This window comes from Mirounga leonina, unplaced genomic scaffold (assembly GCF_011800145.1).
Source record: "Mirounga leonina isolate KUSES-001 unplaced genomic scaffold, KU_Mleo_1.0 Mir_53, whole genome shotgun sequence".
NCBI lineage: Eukaryota > Metazoa > Chordata > Mammalia > Carnivora > Phocidae > Mirounga > Mirounga leonina.
The window spans coordinates 3,050,427-3,073,896 of record NW_023270807.1 but is presented as its reverse complement, the minus strand read 5'-3'; the positions used below and the strand labels follow the sequence as shown (position 1 = coordinate 3,073,896).

General features: G+C 42.1%; 1 protein-coding gene and 1 pseudogene across 2 annotated transcripts in view; one reads left to right on the top strand and one right to left on the bottom strand.

The window, feature by feature from the left end:
* Window positions 1-135: 135 nt before the first annotated feature.
* On the bottom strand, window positions 136-10,808 carry LOC118000889 (annotated as a pseudogene).
* Window positions 10,718-23,470, top strand: part of SRPK1 (SRSF protein kinase 1) — an 81,351-nt gene continuing 68,598 nt past the window's right edge. The window contains exons 1-2 of one of the 2 annotated variants that reach the window (XM_034991820.1): window positions 10,718-10,819; window positions 11,330-11,390. In XM_034991820.1, the coding sequence (XP_034847711.1) occupies window positions 10,807-10,819; window positions 11,330-11,390 (74 nt within the window). In that variant the 5' untranslated portion in view covers window positions 10,718-10,806. The remainder of the gene's footprint in view (window positions 10,820-11,329; window positions 11,391-23,470) is intronic. The other variant, XM_034991819.1, reaches the window with a different exon arrangement.

The window sequence follows — 23,470 nt, the reverse complement described above, 5'->3', positions numbered from 1 at the left end:
GAATCCCCAGCAGACACCACACTCAGCTGAGAGCCTGACGTGGGGCTCAATCTCAGCACCCTGAGATCAGAACCTGAGCCAAAACCAAGAGTCTGACACGCAACCGACCAGGCCCCCCAGGCACCCCATGTAATGATATTCTTTTAAAAAATTCTGTAACATTGATGGTAAAGGAAGTCCATCAATTCCATTTCATGTAGTGCATCTGCAGATTACTGCATGGCAGATACATTGCAGGCTAAAAGGGAAATTCCTGTGATATGGGAAGCAGTGGTTCAAAACACATGTAAGAACTGGGATCGTTTTAATGTTCCAAAAGTCCTGTTACAGTGGAGGAGTGAAATACACACAGGTCATGAACATCAAAACTAAGGTTGTGGTTCAGCTGTTCGGTTTGGGCATGCAGGGATCTGGTGTAGGGACGGAAGCTTACAGAGAAGAGGTAGTCCTCTTGCAGAGTCCCTGAGCAAAAATATGCCTGCAGCTGTCCCTTCAAGAAGGGCTTCTGCTTTGTAACGGCCCATCACTCCCCAGTAACGGGGATCACCTGTAATCTGAAGCAAGTCCGACATGAGGCAGTGTATGTAATCAATCTGTGGATAGACTTCCCAAGCTCCCAGTAGGTTAACGTGGGCACAGGTGCCTCCAGATACCTGACGTTGTTTCTGCCTACATGACCGCAAAACAGGGTGGTTGTGTCCTCTTCTGAGTCACAATTAGCTTGTGAAATGGCAAAATTGTCCCCACTTATTTCAGGCATTCCATGAACTAACTTTGGTCCCAGTTAATATATCGAACTAACCTGTGCAATGGCTTCACCGTATGTATTTGGGCATTGGGAGGGGTGTCAACCCCTTCCGTAATATTAGGCACCCTCTCTCTCTAAGCTTATCTTTATCCTCTGTAGAAGCCAAATATGGATCAAATGTTTCAAATAATGTTGAATGTGGTTTCATAGAGCCTTCATGCTACGTAATCAAATGCCATTTTGGAGCTAAATCTGAGCCAGCAGATTAATTCAGACAGGTGTATTTTTCTTTTACTAGAAAAGAAGGGCTTAAACTATGGAAAGAGCCAAGATGTCCATCAACAGATGAATGGATAAAGAAGATGTGGTGTATATATATACAGTGGAATATTATGCAGCCATAAAAAAAGAAATCTTGCCATTTGCAACGACATGGATGGAACTAGAGAGTATTATGCTAAGCAAAATAAGTCAATCAGAGAAAGACAAGTATCATATGATCTGATATGAGGAATTTGAGAAACAAGACAGAGGATCATAGGGGAAGGGAAGAAAAAATGAAACAAGATGAAACCAGAGAGTGAGACAAACCATAAGAGACTCTTAATCTCAGGAAATAAACTGAGGGTTGCTGGAGTGGTGGGGGGTGGGAGGGATGGGGTGGCTGGGTGATGGACATTGGGGAGGGTATGTGCTATGGTGAATGCTGTGAATTGTGTAAGACTGTTGAATCACAGACCTGTACCTCTGAAACAAATAATACATTATATGTTAAAAAAAAAAAAAAAGAAGAAGATAGTAGGAAGGGAGAAATGAAGGGGGGAAATCGGAGGGGGAGATGAACCATGAGAGACTATGGACTCTGAGAAACAAACTGAGGGTTTTAGAGGGGAGGGGTGTGGGGGGATGGGTTGGCCTGGTGATGGGTATTAAGGAGGGCATGTATTGCATGGAGCACTGGGTATTATACGAAAACAATGAATCATGGAACACTACATCAAAAACTAATGATGTAATGTATGGTGACTAACATAACATAATAAAATAAAATTAAAAAAAGAAAAGGAAAAGAAGGGCTTTAACTACGTGTTGTAAATTCTCATGGAAAAACACAAGCCCATAGTATCTGGCAACTTTTGCCCCGAGACTGAATTCCTTTCAGGGGTCCAAACAAAGGGACATATTGAAATACTGGTGTCTGGATTGAGAAAGTAAATAACTTGAATGACTTGAATGAACACATCTTTTTGCAAGTCAGATGGTTTCCCATTATTTGATTTTGACAAAATTGAATAAGGACCTCCTGGAATCATCAGTTGATAAATGATTACAATAATCCGAGAATTATATTACTATAGCAAAACCCTTTCTATTCCCATCTACTTGTTTTATATGGGCCAGTTTTCTTGGCCACTACTAAAAAAAATAGAAATGGAATGACACAGGACTCTGAGAAAAATCACCTACCATTCTACTGAGATGCATTTGCAATAAAATTTCATTTATCAAAAAATGATGCTATACATTATTTTGATTAATCCTGCAATAAGAATACTTGTAACAACAGGTAAGAAAGTTTTTAGAAGATTATGATCTCAGGAAATTTTTTTTTTTAAGATTTTATTTATTTATTTGCAGAGAGAGACACAGTGAGAGAGGGAACACAAGCAGGGGGAGCGGGAGAGGGAGAAGCAGGCTTCCCACTGGGACCCTGGGATCACCACCTGAGCCGAAGGCAGACGCTTAATGACCGAGCCACCCAGGCACCCATAAAATGTTTTTAAATTAAATATCGGGGTGCCTGGGTGGCTCAGTAGGTCAAGTGTCCAACTCTTGGTTTCAGGTCAGGTCATGATCGCAAGGTTGTGGGATCGATCCTGCATCGGGCTCTGCACTCAGTGCAGAGTCTGCTTCAGATTCTCTCTTCCTCTCCCTCTTGCTCATGCTCTCTCTCTCTCTCTCAAATAAATAAATAAAATATTTAAAAATTTTTTAAAATTAAATTTCAATGTAAACGCACATTTATGTGGTAGAGAAGTATGATAGGATGATCAATAAAGACTTTTTTTCTCCATTGTAAATCATTTGGATTTTATTTCCAATTCCAGTACTTTGCAGTTATTTTCTTGCCCAGGTGAGGTTTTATTCCTGTTTCATACCTCCTTTTTTTTTAAATTTAAATTCAATTAATTAACATATAGTTTTTTATTAGTTTAAGAAGTGGAGTTCAGTGATTCATCAGTCTTATATAATACCCAGTGTTCATTACATCACGTGCCCTCCTTAATGCCTATCACCCAGTTGCCCCATCCTCCCACCCACCACCACTCCAGCAACCCAGTTTGTTCCCTATAGCTAAGAGTCTCTTATGGTTTGTGTCCCTCTCTGATTACATCTTGTTTTATTTTCCCCTCCCTTCCCCTATGATCCTCGGCCTTGTTTCTTAAATTCTGCCTATGAGTGATATCATATGATAATTGTTTCTCTGATTGACTTATTTCACTTGGCATAATACCCTCTAGTTCCAGCCACATCGTTGCAAACGGCAAGATTTCATTTTTTTGATGGCTGAGTAGTATACCATTGTGTGTATATATACCACATCTTCTTTATCCATTCACCTGTTGATGGACATCTGGGCTCTTTCCATAGTTTGGCTATTGTGGACATTGCTGCTATAAACATTGGGGTGCAGGTACCCCTTCAGATCACTGCATTTGTATCTTTGGGGTAAATACCCAGTAGTGCAATTGCTGGGCCATAGGGTAGCTCGATTTTCAACTTTCAGTAAAGACTTTAAAGCATAACATTATATCACTTGAGGATAAATTTCTGTGACAGTAAAATGGACTAGAAACACAAGTTCAAGGAGAAAAAGGAGTAATGTAAACTTTCATGTAGTTAACAAAGTGATTTTAGTTTTTTTTTTTTTACATATATTAATGGATGATGGTGGGTATCAAATTGGCATTCGAAGCTGATGTAACACTTTTATTTCAAAGTGTCAATTTCCTTCCCAGTTTGTGTGCTTTTATTTAATTTTATTGCCTAGTGACCCTGGCTGGTATTTCCAGTACACTACTGAATAGAAGCAGTGAGAATGGACATCCTTGTCTTATCCCTGATTTAGGGGGAAGGCATTCAATCTCTTACCATTAAATATGATGTTAGCTGTCGGGTTTTCATAGATGCCCTTTGTCAGATTGATGAAGTACACGTTTGCTTCTAGTTCGTCGAATGTTTTGCATGGCGGTAGTTTAAAAGTTATTTCAGCAGGTAAGGGAGCAAAATGTTGGAAGTTTCAAGTTCAAGCTCCTTAGATGCTCTAGCCCTGCTATAGTCCTGCACATAGAAGAGGCCCAACAAACACGTGAGGAGCCAACTCTCTCCCATCCACCCCCTTGCATTTTATTCTCCAGTGGTTCTGTGGTGTCTATGCCCTCCCCCACCCCACTCCCCAGTACCATGCTGTCTTATCTGGCTGGCGTTTCCTTTCCACTCTCTTCTATTCCCAGCTCCCACCTCTTCATGCTTCCCAACGCTGTCCAGGTGTCATCTCATTCAGGAGAAACATCCTTCCTCAGATCCTGAGCTAAGTGGGCCTCTTTTTTGTGCTCCCGTGGTACCTTGCGCTTCTACCATTATGCACTGTGTGAACTATTTATCTATATGTCCATCCCCCACTAAACGAGATAGGTGATATGGTGTGTGGCCAAGAGTGTGGATTCAAGAGTTGGATGGCCCGGATTCAAAACCCTGCCTCTTACTAGCTTGGGTGACCTTGGTTGTGCCTCTGTTTCCTCATCTGTCAGAGATGATGATAATAGCACCAGTTTGGTAGTGTTGTTTGACAGCTGAGGGACAACAGTGTCTAGTAAACAGTAATTATTATATGAGTTAGCTATTGAGTCCCATAAGGCAAAGCGTTGGTTTTTTCCCTCCTCTGCTTCTCACAGCCCTGGCCTGCAGCTGGACGCTCAATAAATGTTTGTCACGAGGGTGAGCATGGTGGGAAGTATCTGAAAGAAGGAAAAGTAAAATGGATTCAACATTGCGCAGCAGGTAGAAATCAGAATTCAAGTGCATAAGCCATTTCTGTGTATTTCCTACCACTGTTTTTGCTCTGACCCTAGGATTGCCAAGCTGGAGAAATTAAATCCCTAACATTATGTATTTCCTCTACCTGGGGTCCCATGAGAGCCGGGGAGGTTTATGCACTGCTCAGAAAATAGGGAAAATACTTTTGATCTTCAGTCCATTATTTTTCTTGTCCAAGTCTGCACAGCCCCTTGAACATATTTAGTATAGCAGAGCATCTTGGCCTGGCCTCCACCTCATGAAGTTTATAATTTGCCTTAAAATATTTTGGGATTCCCCCCTGGAATCAAGGTAAGATTGATCCTCTAGATCATTCTACAGATAGATCCTCTAGGTGAGGATATTCTTCTGGTACTTACAGAACCTTAGAGAGGATTCGATGTGTCCTTGTTTTGGCAACTCATCTAGAGGGGATGTGCTATGAACTTTTTAAACCATTCCCCTAGTGTTGGGCTCCTGTGGTTTTGTATTTTTTTTTAAATTGGCAATTTTCAAGAGACGAATCCACCTTTTCCAAAATAAAATACTTGGGCATATTAAAACTTCTGGCAAAGACCGGATAACATCTGTAGGTGCTCGTTACTTATACTTACACCCAGGTGCAGCTTGCACTCTAATCTGTGATTCCTGTGTCAGGAGGGGCTTGCGAACATTCTAATTGGAAGGTGGCTTTGACAAAGGGGTTCAGAGTCAGTGATTACCGCAAATTCTGCCCACGGCCACTTTTTTTTTTTTTTAAATAACATCCATTACACAAATTAATAGGCAACTCATTTCACGAGTTTCTGATGACACCTCGTGTTGATCAGGATTGGAACAGCATAATGAATTATAAAGGAGACTCCGTCTCTGGTTCCCTGATGCTGACTCTGTGGGTGACGGAGTCCTGCCTCTGTGATCTGTTACCCCACCTTGAGTAAAGCAGTAAAGCATTCACGCAGTGGCCAGAGTATCCAAAAGGACAGAGAGACCTCAAAGAACTTACAGAGTCATAGGAGTTGTTTTGTGCCTGCCTGCTAATGAATGCTTAACAAAGGTTGTTGGGTGGGGGGGAGGGCAGATTTTAGTCTGCAACATTTTTCTTCATATTCTGGGAGTGAGGATGCGGAGCAGGCAACTCCTCATCACTTCAAACTTCTCTGGCGGGTATGGTTACCAACAAAAAAGAACACAGAGTTGGACATGATCAGCTCATTTCAGTTTGCAACATCTTGCTGTCTCCCCAAGCACTTGCAGGGAGCAGAGCAAGGGCTCTACCTGCCTCTGGAACCACCAACTTCTGTCACCTCCTCATTGCTAGAGAATCTCCTCTCCCCTCCAACTTTCCTGCTGTGGGCAGAGCACCCAAAAGGACAGAGTTGAGACCTCAAAGAACTTACTTAGTTTCCCATTCCACCAAGTCAAGGTTTTTATTCTTTTCCCTACCCTCCCCAACCCTTCACTCCAGCACAATTTCCTTGTGAAGCTTAAGCTTTTATAGAAAGAAAAAAGAAAAAGCCAGAAAGGGGGTTATCTCCGAGCAGCTTCTGTTCTCAAGCCTCTGCAGGGGCCAGGGAGGCCAAAAGGCTGACTTACTTGCTTGGAAAGTGCTAGCCACTTTGGGTGTATCCTCTAGACTGCCCAGACAGGCTGTGCTGGATATTCTGTTTGCCCCTCCAGATGAGCCCTCCACCCTTCTCCACCCTCTCTGTGCCCTGGGAGGCTGGCTTGCACGGACTGCATCACCCAGGCACTCTTGTCTTCTAACTTCCAGTTGGTTCAGTCAGTGGGAGGTGCTAGCCTGAGAGGATGAGGAGTAAGAAGTTGGGCATTGAATGCCCTGCTGGGCAGTGGTTATCCTTTTACCAAAGGGTACAGCTGCCCTCCGGCAGATCTTTCTTATCACTACAATTCTGATATGGGTTGAATTGTGTCCCCCCCCAAAAAGAAGATATATTGGCATCTTAACCCCCAGTACCTCAGAAAGTGATCTTATCTGGAGATGGGATCTTTACAGAGGTTAAAGTTAAAGAGGAGTTAGAAGTTAAGAGATCGTTAGAGTAAGTCCTAATCCAGTGTGACGGATGTCCTTACGAAAAGGGGAAATTTGGACACAGACTGAGACACACATAGAAGGAAGAAAATATAAAGAGACACAGAATCCTCTACAAGCCAAGGATAGAGGACAGATCCTTCCCTCAGAGTCCCCAGAAGGAACCAACCCTGCTGACACCTGGATTTCTAGCCTCCAGAACGATGAGACAATACATTTCTGTTAAGCACCCAATTTGTGGTACTTTGTTATGGCAGCCCTAAGCAGACTAATATATAAGGGATTATTGGGTTCTGGTTAACACCTCCACCCCTTGTCCCTTCAGGCCTAGGGGTGGTGAAGACTCCCACTGTTGCTAGTCCTCAGATGCCTCACCATTCCCTCTTGGTTTCCCTTAACCCTACCCACACCTCAATCCTTTCATTCAATTCTCTTCAATTCTTCTGTTGAACGTGCCATGTGATTCCTGAAACTCCAGCCTAGAATATAATTATTTTCCCAATATACTTCACAAAACTATATAAAATTCTGTCGGGGTTCTCCAATTATGCAGACATCTACTGGGAATCTGCAAAATTAAGCATCTGATATATTTTCACTTTGTTCTGTTGTCCTCTTCATCTCACAAGACAAAGGGGAAGCTATAAAGGGAAATGATATTTTGAATTTAATTCAGATCAACACTTTGGACAAACTGTAGGAGTTTGTGGTAACCAAAGTAGGGAATGTTGGGTTTGATGAAATGTGTGTCCTAAACTCTAGGTGATCACATTTCAAAAACTTCAAAGAAGCATTAGGGAAGATCCCAGGGAAGTCTTAATAAATTAGCTCACGGGGAATGGGATGTTTTCAGAAATTAAATTCTGACACTGCTCCTGAACAGTTCTCCAAATAATTCTACTTTTAAAAGAATTTGAGAAACACAGTTGTGCAAAAGGGGTATGCATGCAAGAATGCTGCCACTTGAAGAGGAAGGGTGAAATCCAGAATAGGACAAGCCCTGTGAAATTGGGGATGAGAGCGTGGGGAGAGATTTTTAAAGTTACATTTAAAGCAAGAAGCACAAAAAAGGCACAGGCTTTTTTTTTTTTTTTTAATTTTTTCAAGTTTTTTTTTTTTTTAATTCCAGTTCATTAACATACAGTGTTATATCAGTTTCAGGTGTAGAATTCAGTGGTTCATCACTTACATACAACACCCAGTGCTCTTCACAAGTGCCCTTCTTATTACCCATCACCCACCTAATCCATCCCCCTGCCCACCTCCCCTTCAGTAACCTTGTTTGTTCTCTATAGTTAAGAGTCTGTTTCCTGGTTTGCCTTTCTTTTTTTTTCCCCCTATGTTAATCTGTTTTGTTTCTTAAAGGCATAGGCTTTAGAAAGGGGGGAAACAAACTAGCTCATATGAACAACTATACAGATTTTAGAAAAAGTGTGGAGAACTGAACATGCTGAGAGAATGGGGAAAAAAAAGGGAGAAAGGGTCAATTCAGGGAACTCAATCCAGTGAACTTGACATTGACTCTGGAAAAATTCTCAAATGAGCTATTAAACAGTAAGCTCTTAGAGAAAGAAGCAGTATCAGTCAGAGCCAGAATAGATGTGACAAAATCATGCTAAGTTAAACTTATTTCCTTTTTGATGAATCTGCAGTAACCCACTTGGGTGTTAGCACAGCTTCACGTTGTCCCACTGTGTTTTCTCTCTCTCGTCCAGAATTTCTCATAAACTGCACATCATTTATTCTTTGATCAGACAATATTTAAGCACCTCCTAAGTGCTGGATACTATGCTAGGCACTGAGGACACCTCAAGGAAAATCCAAACAGGGTCCCTACCCTCATAGAGTTCACTTTCTGTTGGAAGAGTACTTTGCCAATTCTGGGACTTTTCATCAGCCACCACAGCTCTCCTGTCTTTTCTAAATCACACAAGGTTTTCCTGAGCTAGTAGAATCCTCAGGCTCCAGGGCCTATCTGTCCCAACTCTCCTTTTGTTCTCAAGTAGAGTGGGGAGGAAACTGGGATGCAGTTTTCCTTGGCCAACAGGTGCTGTCCTCTTTTGCAATATGTCCAGAAATGCTATCATTCAGGTTCCATGCAACAGACATTAATTATCTAAATATCAAATTTGGCCAACCTGCATTTCTAGCCTCAGGTTCCACTGGATCCACTTCAGTCATTACCAGCTCCGCCCCCACCCTTAAGTTTCCAAATCTGTGCCTTTTTGCTCAACTGATTTTCTCATTCAGGAATGCCTAACATCTCTTTCTCCACCTATGGGAACCCTACACATTTCCCAAGACCCAGTTCAAAAGCTGCCTCCTCCCTGGCTGAATTTAATTACTTACTTTGCTCAATAAAATCCCGCCCAATCCCCCATGCTTCACGTATGCAGTACTATTATACTTTCATTTTCCTTTCTTAAGTCAATGAATTACTTGTCTGTCTTCCCCATAGAGTTTAACTTCTTTTAGGGAAAGGGTCTTCAAAGCTTACACCCTGTTCAGCTTTAGTACTTTACAACAGGGGTTGGCAAACTAAGGCCTGAGCCAAGAATTATTGAAATAGTTGAAAAAGATCAACAGAAGAATAGTATTTCATGACACGTGAAAATTACATGAAATGCAAATTTCAGGGACCATAAATAAAGCTTTATTGGAACACAACCCCTATTTTCTATTTTCCTTTTGAGCTCCAGGGGCAGAGCTGAAGAGCTGAGAGAAATCTTATGGCCCACAAGCCTTGATGTTTACTATATGGCCCTTTACATAAAAACTTTGCTAACCTTGCTTTACAATATGGGTTTGATGATTGAATCATTGGATCAGGACACCCAAGATTGGGTACACATACACTCCAACTTTTAGTTTCTTTGTATAGTGGAGGTAATATTTTGCTTTAAGTTGTCATAAATATCAAATGAGATAATGCACTTCGAAAAGTATAAAAACATCCTACAAGACAACTATATTCATCACGTACTGAAAAGATGATAAAGTGGTAAAATGAAAATACACTGTTTTTATTCTCCCCCTTCCTTCCTTTAGAGCCTTCATATAAACGTGAAATTTTTTTTTTTAAAGATTTTATTTATTTATTTGAGACAAAGAGAATGAGAGAAACAGCACATGAGAGGGGGGAGGGTTAGAGGGAGAAGCAGGCTCCCTGCCGAGCAGGGAGCCCGATGCGGGACTCGATCCCGGGACTCCAGGATCATGACCTGAGCCGAAGGCAGTCGCTTAACCAACTGAGCCACCCAGGCGCCCTTAAACGTGAAATTTTAAGAGAAAATTCAGTTATAAGGTTTTTTTAAAAAATTGTTTCATTTATTTAAGGTTTTCACTTTTAGAGTGAGGATAAGGTCACAGGCTCCTTCTTTCCAGGCTTTCCTTTGTGCTGCTCCAACTTTCTTTTCTTTCTCACTTGTAATTTTCCCCGCCCGCCCTCATTTTCTTTCTATAGTATCTGAACTGACCCCCACAAGAGCTCAGCAAAGAAACTAGGACATGCCTGATTAAATCCACTTTACAGACCAGGAAACTGAGGCGGGCTCCTGTTGGCTGCGGAGCACTGACTCAGCACACAGGCAACCCTCAAAGCCACGCTCTTCTCCTTTCCTTAGGCGCAAGAGCCCTGCAGAGAGAACGAACCTGACCGCGCCAGGCTTCCAAGCTGGTTCTCAGCACCTCTTTAGCATTCACACTCGGCGTTCTTTCCTCCTCCCATCCCCCGATTCTATACAGCCCCCCCTCTCCTGGCGAGCAGGTGGTAGGCTCCGCGCTCAACGCGCAGGCGCGCGCCGTCGTGGGGCGGGGGCGGGGCGGGAACTGGGGGGCGGGGTGTGCGCGGGCTTGGTTTTGGGCCGCGGCGGGAGCGGGAGTCAGCGCCACTCGAGTGCGCAGGCGCCTGGCGGTTACCGGTCTCGCCATGGAGCGGAAAGGTGAGCGGTGGAGCGGCCTCCGCCACGAGGGGCAACGGCCGGCGGGGCGAGGCCCGGGTCAGCGCTGGAGCTTCGCCTAACCGCCGCAGTCCGGTCCCCGGGCGTCCGGCGCCCCCCCCCCCGAGGTGGCGCCGCCCCTCACCCCCCGCTTCTGGGCTGCGGGTCCGCGCCCCTCAGCCCGGGCGTCCTTCCGCGCCGGCAGTCATCGCCCCTTGTTCCCCGCCAGGCCGGCCCGCGCCTTGGGGCCGCTGCAGGGCCTGGCGCTCGGCGAACCAGACAGACCCCCGCCCGCCGGCGCCCTGACGCGGCCCGAGCCCCCGCCGGCGCACCCCGCCTGGGCGCTGCTCTGCGCCCCGTGGGCCGCCCGCCGCCCGGCCGGCCGCCGCGCCCCGGAGCCGCCCCTCCGGCAGGCCCCGCACCCGGGCCTCGCGCCCCTGCTGGGTCTCCACCCTCACCTTGGTTGCCTCCTTTCCTCCACATTCGCCCTTCATCCATCCCTCTCTCCTGCAGTGCTTGCGCTCCAGGCCCGAAAGAAAAGGACCAAGGCCAAGAAGGACAAAGCCCAAAGGAAGTGAGTCTTGTACCCCAACATCCCATTCTTTGGATTTCCTCCCGCACCTCCTCTCCTCCGGTTTCACCTCCTGAGCGTGCGCCGGGTTTGGGCACCGCGCGGCCCCGGCCACATGGCCTCGGAGTGGCCTTGGAGGGTCGCACTCAGTGAAGCATGTGGAACGCAGCCGAGGTTGCCGAGGGCCAGGCCTGGGTCTAGCAGCCCCGGGCCTGCTGGAAAGGGCTGTTGGCGGAGGACCAGCGCCCGTCCGGTACATTAGCTCCCCAACTCCGGAGAGGAGGCACCCCTCCCCGAGTCTGGGCCTCCGGGCGGAGCTGGTAGATCATTATCAGTTCGTGGACTGTTGGTCTCTTCCATACCTGCTTCCCCGAGTCCGAAGTGGACTCCTGCGTCGGCACGGTAGGCCGGCAGGGAGTTCTCAGATGAATTTTCCGCAGTTGGCTCTGCCAGCCCACACGCTCCCGTTTATAAAGGAGGGCACGGAGCTTTCCCCGGGGTTAGTCAACTTCCTGAGCCTGCTCGGCGCGTCGCCTGCCCTGCAGTGTGCGGGCAGACCACGGTGTATGCAGCCGGCTTCTGCTACTGCTTCTCTTCTCTCGAAACCTCAAGTCCTCGCGCTCGGTGCACAGACCTTGGGAGCGGGCCTCTCGGTAGTGACGGGAGAGTTCTTGAGCCCCCACCGTTGGCGATTCTGGTTTGCTGTGTTCAGTGCCACATGTCCGGCTTTATCAGCAGGATGCATAACCGTGGTTTAGCGCTACTGTGGGAAACACAAAAGTTGGTCGCATCTTAGAAACGCCCAGTAGAGGGCTTCTGCCAGTGAGGCTTAGTCTAAAGAACTTTTAGCTCCGGCTAACGTTTAATTGCACAGTGTCTTGGAAGTTGTCTTTTAGGCAATTTGTATTGAGAAAAAGAAACGCATTATTTTCTTGACACTTTCCCATTTACTTGATATGTGGAGTTGCATGCAGCTTCATTCTTCTTAGGCTGATAAAACGAGCATTTCTGAGGTTTTCTTAGGTTACTTTTCTGAATGATATTACCAGATGTGGTGTGTCTGTCTCGTTTTTGGTGGCTGTCTAATGTTTGAGAAGAGCACATAATGACTTCTATCAGTAGAGCTAAAGTGGTAGGTGACCTCACGTCTTGCTCCATTTCCATCGGCTGTCTTATGAAGTTTTTTTATTTTGTAAAGTGCTTGGTAACCTACGCATTTAAATGTGAGTTTATCTATGTGTTTGTGTGTGTGTTTGCCTCTTGATTATCCATGTATGGATTATTTCAAAACCAGTTTTTAATCCCAGATTGGCTTAACGGAAATAGCCGAGGAGCTAACCTGGTTCTTGTCTGCAGTGGGAATTTAAAGGTTACTCTTTTTTTGTATGTGCCTTAGTTTTGTTATTCCCTGTGGAGCTGATATGACTGTGTTATAAAACGTTATCTTTTCTGCTGATGTAGGGAGATGGTAATTTTATTATTTACTGTATTCTGTCCTGGTCTCTCCACATGGAAATTAATTTTGTATCAACCTGAGTAGCCTATAACTTGGGAAGAAAATATATATAGGTGATCTTATTTATTTAGTTAGTTAGTTAGTTTTAAATAGGCTCCACACCCTATGTGGGGCTTGAACTCACAACCCTGAGATCAAGAGTCAGATGCTCTACGGACTGAGCCAGCCAGGCACCCCGATCATATATTTTTATTTTTTATTTTTTAAAAAAATTTGTTTTTAAAGATTTTATTTATTTATTTATTTGACAGCACAAGCAGGGGGAGCAGGAGAGGGAGAAGCAGGCTCCCCTCCAAGCAGGGAGCCTGATGCGGGGCCTGATCCCAGGACCCTGGGATCATGACCTGAACCGAAGGCAGTCGCTTAACCAACTGAGCCACCCAGGCACCCCGGATCATATATTTTTAGCACTAGCGATTCATTACTTTGGATTATCTATTTAGACCATGTGCTTTATTTCTAAAGCGGAATATATGTGCTTTGGATTATCTGTTACTCCTTCACTCCCTGCTGGATAATTTGTATTCATTATTTACATACTTGCACAAAAGCAAATGAATAGCACAAGATAATCTAGCAGTTATTTTACTATTTGATCTTGTACAACTTTAACTCTTGAACTTTTATGTAAATGAGCCACCCTCATTTACTTGTGGTTTCAGAGGTGCTTTATTTTTGTTTTTGTCTTCAGTTAATAGTTTTTCTTGACAATTTTACCTTTCTTTTTTTTGTTTCTCCAGACTCCTTTTAAGTAGCTGAAATGTCTAATTAACTTGGTTAGAGTACTGTGTGAGAAGTTCAAGCCCCACCTGACTCAGGTAACTTGACTCTGCTCCATGACTCCTGACTGCACTCCTGATTTCCAGTCGTTTTGCAAAGACATGCTGCTAGTTACCAGATTAGTCAGGGAGAAGGTCTGAAGAAGCATGCCATAAAATTTGGTCTTCGGAGTGAGTCAAATCTGGTTTGAATTGCGATTTTGCCACTTTTAGCAATCTGACCTTGGATAATTTAGGTAAGGAAATGGTCCTATATATTATGACTAGTTAGCTTAGTCATGATGAAAACTGATTAAGAAGTTACAAAAATTAACCATTTAAATGAAAAATTTTGGAAACTTTTGGAAGTACACGTCTTAGTAATTTAGTCATGGTATAGTAGAGGTGGAAAGGATTTCAGTCCCCTAATTTTGTAGATCTTAAAACTAGAACCTACATACATGAAATATGTCCATGGAGCTGGAGCTGGTTGTAGCAGGGTCAAAACTGGGATCCAGGGCTCCTGCCTTCCAGCTCAGTGCTCTCTAGTATTTGTTTCCTTTGGGTTCTTTTGCTGTGCTGAAAGATTTGACTTTGGGGATTTTTAATTGTCTTATTTGAAGAATTTTGTCTCCACTTCACTTTTTCAGACACTGTACTCTTATTTACTAACATTAACTAGTGGATGATAATCTCTGTTTTACTTTACAGATAAAGAAATTGAGATTTTCCAGATTACTCCCATAGAAAATTGTAAAGCTACGATTCAACCCCGGGTACAATAGACCCCAAAGCCCTTGGTACTAACCATTGCTGTCACCCAAATGACAGTTCTTCTGATGTGTCTGAGGACAAACAAGGTAGAAACTGAGCAGACTGGGGCTTCTGCTAAGGTACCTCAGGATGCCTGGGTTAAAATTTAAGTACCCTTTCATGGCCCACTGGCTATATCTCTAAAAGGGCACAAATCTCTATCTTTCTTTCGTCATTCAGTTTTCAATATATGTATCAGTAGGTGTGTGCCTTTATGTTTGTCATAAGCTTTTATAATTTAACACTATGTTTGCTTTTGACGTTATTTCTATGGAACATGATTCCAGAATGGATTTCATATCTAATAATTTTGTTACTTAGCTTAGGAAGTTAGTTGGGACAGTAATTTTTACTTTCTTTGAAGTTAAAGAACTTTATAAATTTGGTAGTAAAATTATTTGCACTGGAAAAGTGATTTTGCTCATTTTAGCACTCCCTGATCTATGGAGTTAAAGGAAAGATGGCTTTATTTCCTAATTTTCCAAAAAAATTGTTGTATTGAAAATTTAGAAGAAAAGATAGTTGAAAATTTCTAACATTTTTATCCAGTAGAGAGTAGAGTACATAAACTTGAATTTTTTAATTAAATGGTATTGGATGCTTTTTACACTTAACAGTGTACCTTGGAAATTGATTCTGTATCAGTTCCTTATAGTGTAGCCTTACTATTTTTTTAGTATGCCTTTTTCACTAAGGCTTAGAAATGGTTCCGTAGCAGGGCACCTGAGTGGCTTAGCTGGTTAAGCATCCAACTCTTGATCTCAGCTCAGGTCTTGCAGGTCTTGATCTCAGGGTCATGAGTTCAAGCCCCGCATTGGGCTCCACACTGGGCATGGGACCTACTTAAAAAAAAAAAAAGAATGGTTCCATATCAGGACACAGTGAGTAGCTTCATCTAGCATTCCATCATTCCATTAATTGGATGTATCATAATTAATATTTTAGTTCCTATTAAGCATATATATACACACATATATATAGTTCCTATTAAGCATATCTATGTATACATCCAAAAGTGGAATCATTGGGTATACTTTTTCCCCAGCTAACATTATCATGCATGTTTTTCATAGCATTAAATATTCCATATCCTTTTCAGTGTTCAGTGTATGTTGTTTCCAGTTTTTCACAATTCACAGCTAAGATGAATAAGTTTTTGGATAGCCATTGCTCACATCAGTGATTATTTACTTAGGATAAATTCTTAGAAGTGATATTACTGGTATGTACATTTTAAAGGTTTTTAAATTTGGGGCACCTGGGTGGCTCAGTCATTAAGTGTCTGCCTTTGGCTCAGGTCATAATCCTGGGGTCCTGTGATCGAGCCCCACATCGGACTCCCTGCTCAGTGGGGAGTCTGCTTCTCCCTCTCCCTCTGACCTCCCCCCCCGCTTGTGCACGCACTTGCTCACTCTCAAATGAATAAATAAAAATAAAGGTTTTTACATTCATGTTGTCAAAGTTTTCTACAGAGACATTAACTAGTTTAATTAGGAATTAACTAGTTGCATTTTCCTATTCATTAAACAGATAATTTTTGAACACCTTTCATATCCCAGCAGTTTTCCATCCTGTGATACATCAGTGAAGGAAAAACATCTTTGTCCTTGGGAACTTTATTTTCAGGGGGATGGAGGGCAGAGAATAAACGCACATAGTAAGTACATTATGTGGTATGTTGGGCGATAAATTGAAAAAATAGAGGAAGATAAGGGGAACTGAGAAGTGGGGATGGGGGTGCAATTTTAAATAGGGTGATTGAAGCCATATTGAGAAAGTAACACTTGAAGGAGGGGAATGATGGAGGACTGCTCCAGTCATAGTGTTGGAAGTGGGAATATTCTTGCACATCCTGCTTGGCCACCAGAACTGGGCAGTGTTACTTTAAAACCTTCCCGAATTTGGTAATCTATAATTTTAATTTTTTTGTGCTGATCTATAATCTATATACCTATAGATAGGTAATCTATAATTTTAATTTCTTTTGTTACCAATAAGGTCAGCCATTTGTGGGATGTGTTTATTGGCCTGCTCCTGGCTTTTACCCATTTTTATATTGGATTGTTGATCATTTTCGTGATATTAAGAGCTATTTATTAAGAATATACCTTTGTCGGGCACCTGGGTGGCTCAGTCGTTAAGCGCCTGCCTTCGGCTCGGGTCGTGGTCCCAGGGTCCTGGGATCGAGCCCCACATCGGGCTCCCTGCTCCGCGGGGAGCCTGCTTCTCCCTCTCCCCCTGCTTGTGTTCCCTCTCTCGCTGTCTCTCTCTCTCTCTGTTGAAAAATAAATAAAATCTTTAAAAAATAAATAAATAAATAAATAAATAAAAGAATATACCTTTGTCATGTGGCAGATTTGTATTTCTCAAGCCTTTCTGATTTCATTTATAATGTGTTTTGACGAATTGATTTTTTTTAAATGTGGCAAATCTGTCTTTTCCTTTGCTTTTTATCTTTGAAATTTTCAGTGTCAGTTGTCATCTTTAAAAAAGCTTTATATTTGTGATTCCATTCAAGTGTGCAGTTGCACAATTGCATTCCTAGAATTGGGGTTGTCAGAAATACTTTCTCGTCCTCTTTTCTTCCTCAGTAAGTTTATGTTAGTGAATTCTGTTCACATGTCTTTCTGCTGCAGTGCGGCCCCATTACTGTGTTCCTCTAGGTTACCTGAAACCACCGACTTACAGAAGTGCTGAAGTGGTGGTAGGTACTTAGGAACTCCTTTATCAACAATGAAGAAAAGACAGGCTAGTCAACTAGATTCAGGTTTTACTATAGTTTTACACCTGGCGAGATAACTGTGACACTCTTTCTCCCTCCCCCCCACCCCCCCAATCTTAGGGAGACTTTTTGCTCCATGCTTCCCAGATCTTCTCTGTTACTGATGCTAGTTTAGGGGCTAATTTTATTCTTATATTGGCTAACGTATTATTTTAATGCTTCTCTTACTGTAACTGAATTAATTCCAAGCAAGTAAGAAAATTCAGATAGCCAAGAGGTTTTTTTGAATTCTTCGTTTCCGGTACAATGCAAATAATGATTTAGTTAAGGAGAGATAGATAACTAGATGTATTTAAAATCTTGCAGGTTTTTTTCATTGAATTTGAGACACTATCAGTTTTAAATTACACCATCTTATATGTACCATGTAGAGAAAATACTACCAATTAAACTGATACACCATTTGCTGTAAGATGTGTCTTGATTTCAGAGATGTGGGAATGGTGGGAGACCCTTTTTGTGTTTGAATTTGTGAAATGCAGTAATTCCAGTGATGTGTGGAATTGGCAGCATTTTGTCTTTTTAAGCGTTATTGTGGAAAATTTCAAATATATACAAAAGAGAAAATGGCAAAATAAACTTGTGTATCCATCTCAACTTCAACAATTATGGTTAATGTTTCATCTTTATTTCCTGCTTCTACTCCCCTCCATCTTTTTTTTAAAGCACACCGCAGACATCATATCATTATGTAAGAAATGGACTCTTTAATTTTCTAAACATAGCTACAGTACTATTATCACACTTAGAGATTTTTGAACCAAGACCTTAATATCAAATATCCAATCAGGGTTCAGATTTCCCTGCTAATTTTAAGTTTGTTTGAATCAGGATTCATAAGGTCATTATATGGCTAGTGTTTGAAAAGTCTCTCTGGTCTTTTTTTTTTTTTTTTTTAAGGTTTATTTATTTATTTATTTGACAGAGAGAGAGAGACACAGCGAGAGAGGGAACACAAGCAGGGGGGGTGGGAGAGGGAGAAGCAAGGCCTCCCGCCGAGCAGGGAGCCCGATGTGGGGCTCGATCCCAGGACCCTGGGATCATGACCTGAGCCGAAGGCAGACGCTTAACGACTGAGCCACCCAGGCGCCCCTCTGGTCTTTTTATCTATAGGTTCTTCAGTCAGATTACGGAGTTTTTTCCCTGCAAATTTGTTTTTGCTAGACTGCTTCATAGGTGGTGGTGTATACTTCTACCAGGAGACACCTACTGTCGAGTTAAATTTTTGTGATGTTAGTGGCCACTGAGCATTGCCTAGATGCATTTTATTTAGGGTTGCAAAGTGGTAATATTCTGTTCTTTAATTTATTAATTGTTCTATAAAGAGAAACTTTACCTCATCTCTTTGGTTACCCAGAGAGACACTTCATATATGTAAGACACAGGATAAATACTTTCCAGTTTTCATATAATGAATTAGATTCCTAGCATCCTCCAAAATGACCAATAAAGATTTAATACAGACTCACAGATATAAACATATTTGTGTTTCAGTCCTTTGTAGTTGGGTTTTTTTTTTCCATAGTACAGCTTTATGGAGGTATTATATACCATGAAATTTGCCTGTTTAATGTGTATAATTCAGTGGTTTTTAGTATGCTCACAGAGTTGTGCCACCATCACCGTGATCTAATAAGTTTGAAACATTTTCATCACCCCGAAAAGAAACCCTGTACCCATTAGCAGTCACTCCTCATAACCCCCCAACAGTACCCCACCTCTAATCCTAGGCAATGACTAATCCACTTTTTTGTCTGTCTGGACATTTCATATAATGGAATCATACAGTAAGTGGTCTTTTGTGACTGGCTCTTTACCTTAGCATAATGTTTTCAATATTCATGCATTTTGTAGCATGTATAGTCTTTTTTTGTTTGGTTTTTTTTTTAGATTTTATTTATTTATTTGACAGAGAGCACAAGTAGGCAGAGAGGCAGGCAGAGAGAGAGGGAGAAGCAGGCTCTCCGCTGAGCAGGGAGCCTGATGTGGGGCTTGATCCCAGGACCCTGCCAAAGGCAGCCGCTCAACCGACTGAGCCACCCAGGCACCCTGTATAGTTATTTTTATTGATTGCTCCATCTTTGGCCAGTTGGAGTCCCTTCACAGTGGCCTGGCCCCAAAGTCCGTTTGACTTAATCTGAGGCATCTTTTATGGCTTTTTTTGCTCTCTGGTATGACAGTTTTTCCAGACTTACTTGTGCATTTTCTGCCCAGATCAGGAAATAGGCCTTTCTCTCTAAGAAGCTTTTTAGTGGGAAATGGCATCTCAGGATCACAATCTAGGCACTTAAAAGTGCTTATTCCTGCTGAGTTAGTCATTGTTTCTAGGCCTTGTCTGTGATTGGAGCTAGGCAGTCAGTTGTGTTTTTCCTTTTTTAAAAAAATCATGAGTTCGTGTTATACTTAAAAATCAAATTAGGGGCACCTGGGTGGCACAGTCGTTAAGCGTCTGCCTTCGGCTCAGGTCATGATCCCAGGGTCCTGGGATCGAGCCCCTCGTCGGGCTCCCTGCCCTGCAGGAAGCCTGCTTCAGCCTCTGCCCACTCCCCCTGCTTGTGTTCCCTCTCTGGCTGTCTTTCTGTCAAATAAAATCTTAAAAAAAAAAAAAAAAAAATTAAATGGGCAACCCTGTGGGAACCCCTCTCACTCTTGAGAGCTTTTTCTTTTTTTTTTTTCTTTTTAAAGATTTTATTTATTTATTTGAGACAGAGAGAATGAGATATAGAGAGCATGAAAGGGAGGAGGGTCAGAGGGAGAAGCAGACTCCCTGCCGAGCAGGGAGCCCGATGCGGGACTCGATCCCGGGACTCCAGGATCATGACCTGAGCCGAAGGCAGTCGTTTAACCAACTGAGCCACCCAGGCGCCCGAGCTTTTTCTTTATCTTCATTTGATAAACTTCATCGCTTTACTCACAAAAAAAAGGGGAAAAAAAATCAAATGACATCAGGGACTTTTTCTTAACCTTTGATTTTTCATCTCCCGTCTCCCATACTGGAAACCCCTTATTCTCAACAGCACCAACATGATTACTTGTTTTCCTTTTCCCACAGTATAAATACAGAATAGTCTCAGAATGATAATGCGAACACTACCACCAACATATGATTATCCAAGAAAGCTAATGATTTTTTTGTTGTCTTTAAACCTTAGGATATATTTCCCTAGGGATGTAGAGTCAAATTACTGAGTTTTGAAGTTACTTGGGCTAGTTTCTTGCTGTGTAATTATGTTACCCCCTGGTTAGCACAGATTCAGTTGTCATTTTGCTTTCATTTTACATCATCTTTGGCATTTTTCAAGATTCCAAATCTTACAGAATTTGGGTCACCTGTGTTTTTAATTTAAAGTGAATATTGTATGTAATTTGTGATTGTGTTGGTTTGTTTTTAGAATGTGGCTTATAAAGCATCCTCTGAGTAAGCCAAAAGGGAATAGTGATTATTAGAATGTGTGGAGTGGGCCTCCTCCTTTGTATCTGAAGAAGAAAAGACTTCTTAGCTCTCCCTCATTGTCCTGTGAGAAGATGAGTCCAGTGTAATCAGATCTTCAGATTTTTCAAGAGACCCTGGAAATCTTTGTTTTCCTGTAATTCTCCATATTATTTGGTGTTCACAACTATTTTGATTTTTTTTTCTTTTTCAACCATTGTAAACAAAAGTTTAGGGGCAGGATTTGGCTTACGGTCTGCAGTTTGTAATCTCTGCCATAGATTTTGAACAGGGTGAGGGTTAGGCATTAATAGCCTAATTAATTGGTTTAATACTATCTCAAGTACCCTTTCCTAAAGTTACAGTAAACACAGTTGTGGAAAAGCCCTGTGGTTCTGTGTACCTCTTACTGGAGAATTAACTTTGGGAATTTGGAAAAAAACATGAGATCAGCTATGAAGACTGGCGTATCCGGTCTTTCAACTCTTTTGACAAAGAATGATTTCAGAAAGTTATCAGAAGCCACAAAATAAGTTAAATATACTTTTTCATTTTCAGAGAAGTAGTACTGGACACAAAAGTCAGTTGGCAGGAGCTAGATAAATAAAAATCACGTTCATTTGTACCATGACAAACCTTCAGTTGTATAGATGAAGATTAAAGTCGGGGGTAATTTGTTGCTATTGGGTAATAAGTTTATTGGTGGCTTAAATGCCTTGGACAATATGGATAGGTATTTTAGGATAGCTTCTCAAGAAGTTTGAGAACCTTTAACATATGTTTTTTAAAGATTTTGGTTTTTTTAAAGTAATCTCTACACCCAACGTGTGGCTCAGACTTAGAACCCTGAGATCAAGAGTTGCACGCCCAACTGACTGAGCCAGCCAGACGCCCCTTAAATACATATTTTAACTACCATATAAGAATTGTCACCAGTAGTGATGAACAGACATCAGTGCCATGAAGTATTTATTTATTTAAGAGAGAGAATGAGAGAGAGAGAGAGCATGAGATGGGGGAGGGTCAGAGGGAGAAGCAGACTCCCCGCTGAGCAGGGAGCCCGATGCGGGACTCGATCCCGGGACTCCAGGATCATGACCTGAGCCAAAGGCAGTCACTTAACCAACTGAGCCACCCAGGCGCCCCAGTGCCATGAAGTTTGAATCACCTTTGTATATTTGATTTATTCAAATTCTAAATTCTTAGTTCTGAGTGGCTAGGCATTTTTAAAAAGGCTGCCAGTACTTTTGGGGGTGATTTTGTGAACTTTTGTTTCTTGAAATACCAACGTAGTCTTATTTTTTTTTTTTTTTAAGATTTTATTTATTTATTTATTTGAGAGAGAGAGAGAGAGAGAGAAACAGCATGAGAGAGTATAGGGTCAGAGGGAGAAGCAGGCTCCTCCCCGCTGAGCCGGGAGCCTGATGTGGGACTCGATCCCAGGACTCCGGGATCATGACCTGAGCCGAAGGCAGTCGCCAACCAACTGAGCCCCCAACAGTAGTCTTATTTTGTAACTGATTATAAATGTAATTTATGGCAACTGTATCTTCTCGTTGACTTTGTTTTTAATTATGGTGCTGCTCCAGTTTGTGAATGTTCTTGAATGTCCTTTTAACCAAGGAGTTTGATCCAAGATGTCAGGTTCTTTCTACACATGAGCTTGGTGGCAAGCTCCCTTAATACTCCTTTTCTCTTCTACAACTCTGTATGCCTTTGAGAATAGATTTAACAGGAACTATTTTGCATTTTTCTTTGCTAATAGTAACAATGTAATGTAATTAAATTAGTTAACTTGTGCTCATGTTTCTAGGTGGAAGGTTAGTATAGGTATATGCTTATATGCTGTTTACCAAAAAGAGCTTGTCCTTTTTAATCACACAGCCCCAGGTTCCTGCTTTTCTCCAGCACCATTGCTGGGTGAACTTGGACAATGTCATTTGACTTCCCTGAGTCTGACGTGGCTTATCTGTAGATGGTGAGATCCTGAGGGTGAATTTGCATGTGAGTGCCTAGGCTAGTTTAGCGTTAAGCCAGAGTAAGACTGGTTACTCCCTTCTTCGTGCTTTCTTCCTTACCTTAGATGGGTTTATGTTTTACTTTTATGTGACATTTCTTATTATTATTCATGTATGAAACTAATTAATGGTTTTAACTTACCTGTTGGTGTTTCCTCTATATGAATCTGTACATGTAAAGTCTGATTTGGGGTATAATTGCCTAAAGGTAAGGGATAATTTACATTTAATTAACACCTGATAAATTTAGGCACTCAAACTTTTATTTTGATGGTGCCAAACCCTAGCTCCAGTTTAGGATTACTGAGTTGAGATTACTACTTGAGTATGTCTCAGAAGTTAAGTTTAGCTTGTCAGTTTGCAAAAGAAAGAAATACCTGTCAGGAAAAATATATATGGAAAAGTAGTGCAGTGGGAGAATTTGAGTACTTACTGAGCTCTGCTGTGTGTAGGTGCTGGAACTTAAAATAGTATCTTACTAAATTTTTGCATCAGATCAGGTAACTTCAGAAGAGATGCAAAGATGATTTCAAGCACGGTCAGCTCTTCCCCTCAAGGGGCTTATGATCTTTTAAGGGAGGTGAGTATACAGATATGATTTTCTCTTTATCTGTATTAGTTTTCTAGGGTTACTGTAATAAAGTACCACAAACTGGGTGGCTTAACCCACAGAAATTTATTGTCTCACAGTTCTGGGGGCTGCAAGTCCGAAATCAAGATATCAGCAGGGTTGGTTCCTTCTGAGGGCTGAGAAGAAAGACTGTTT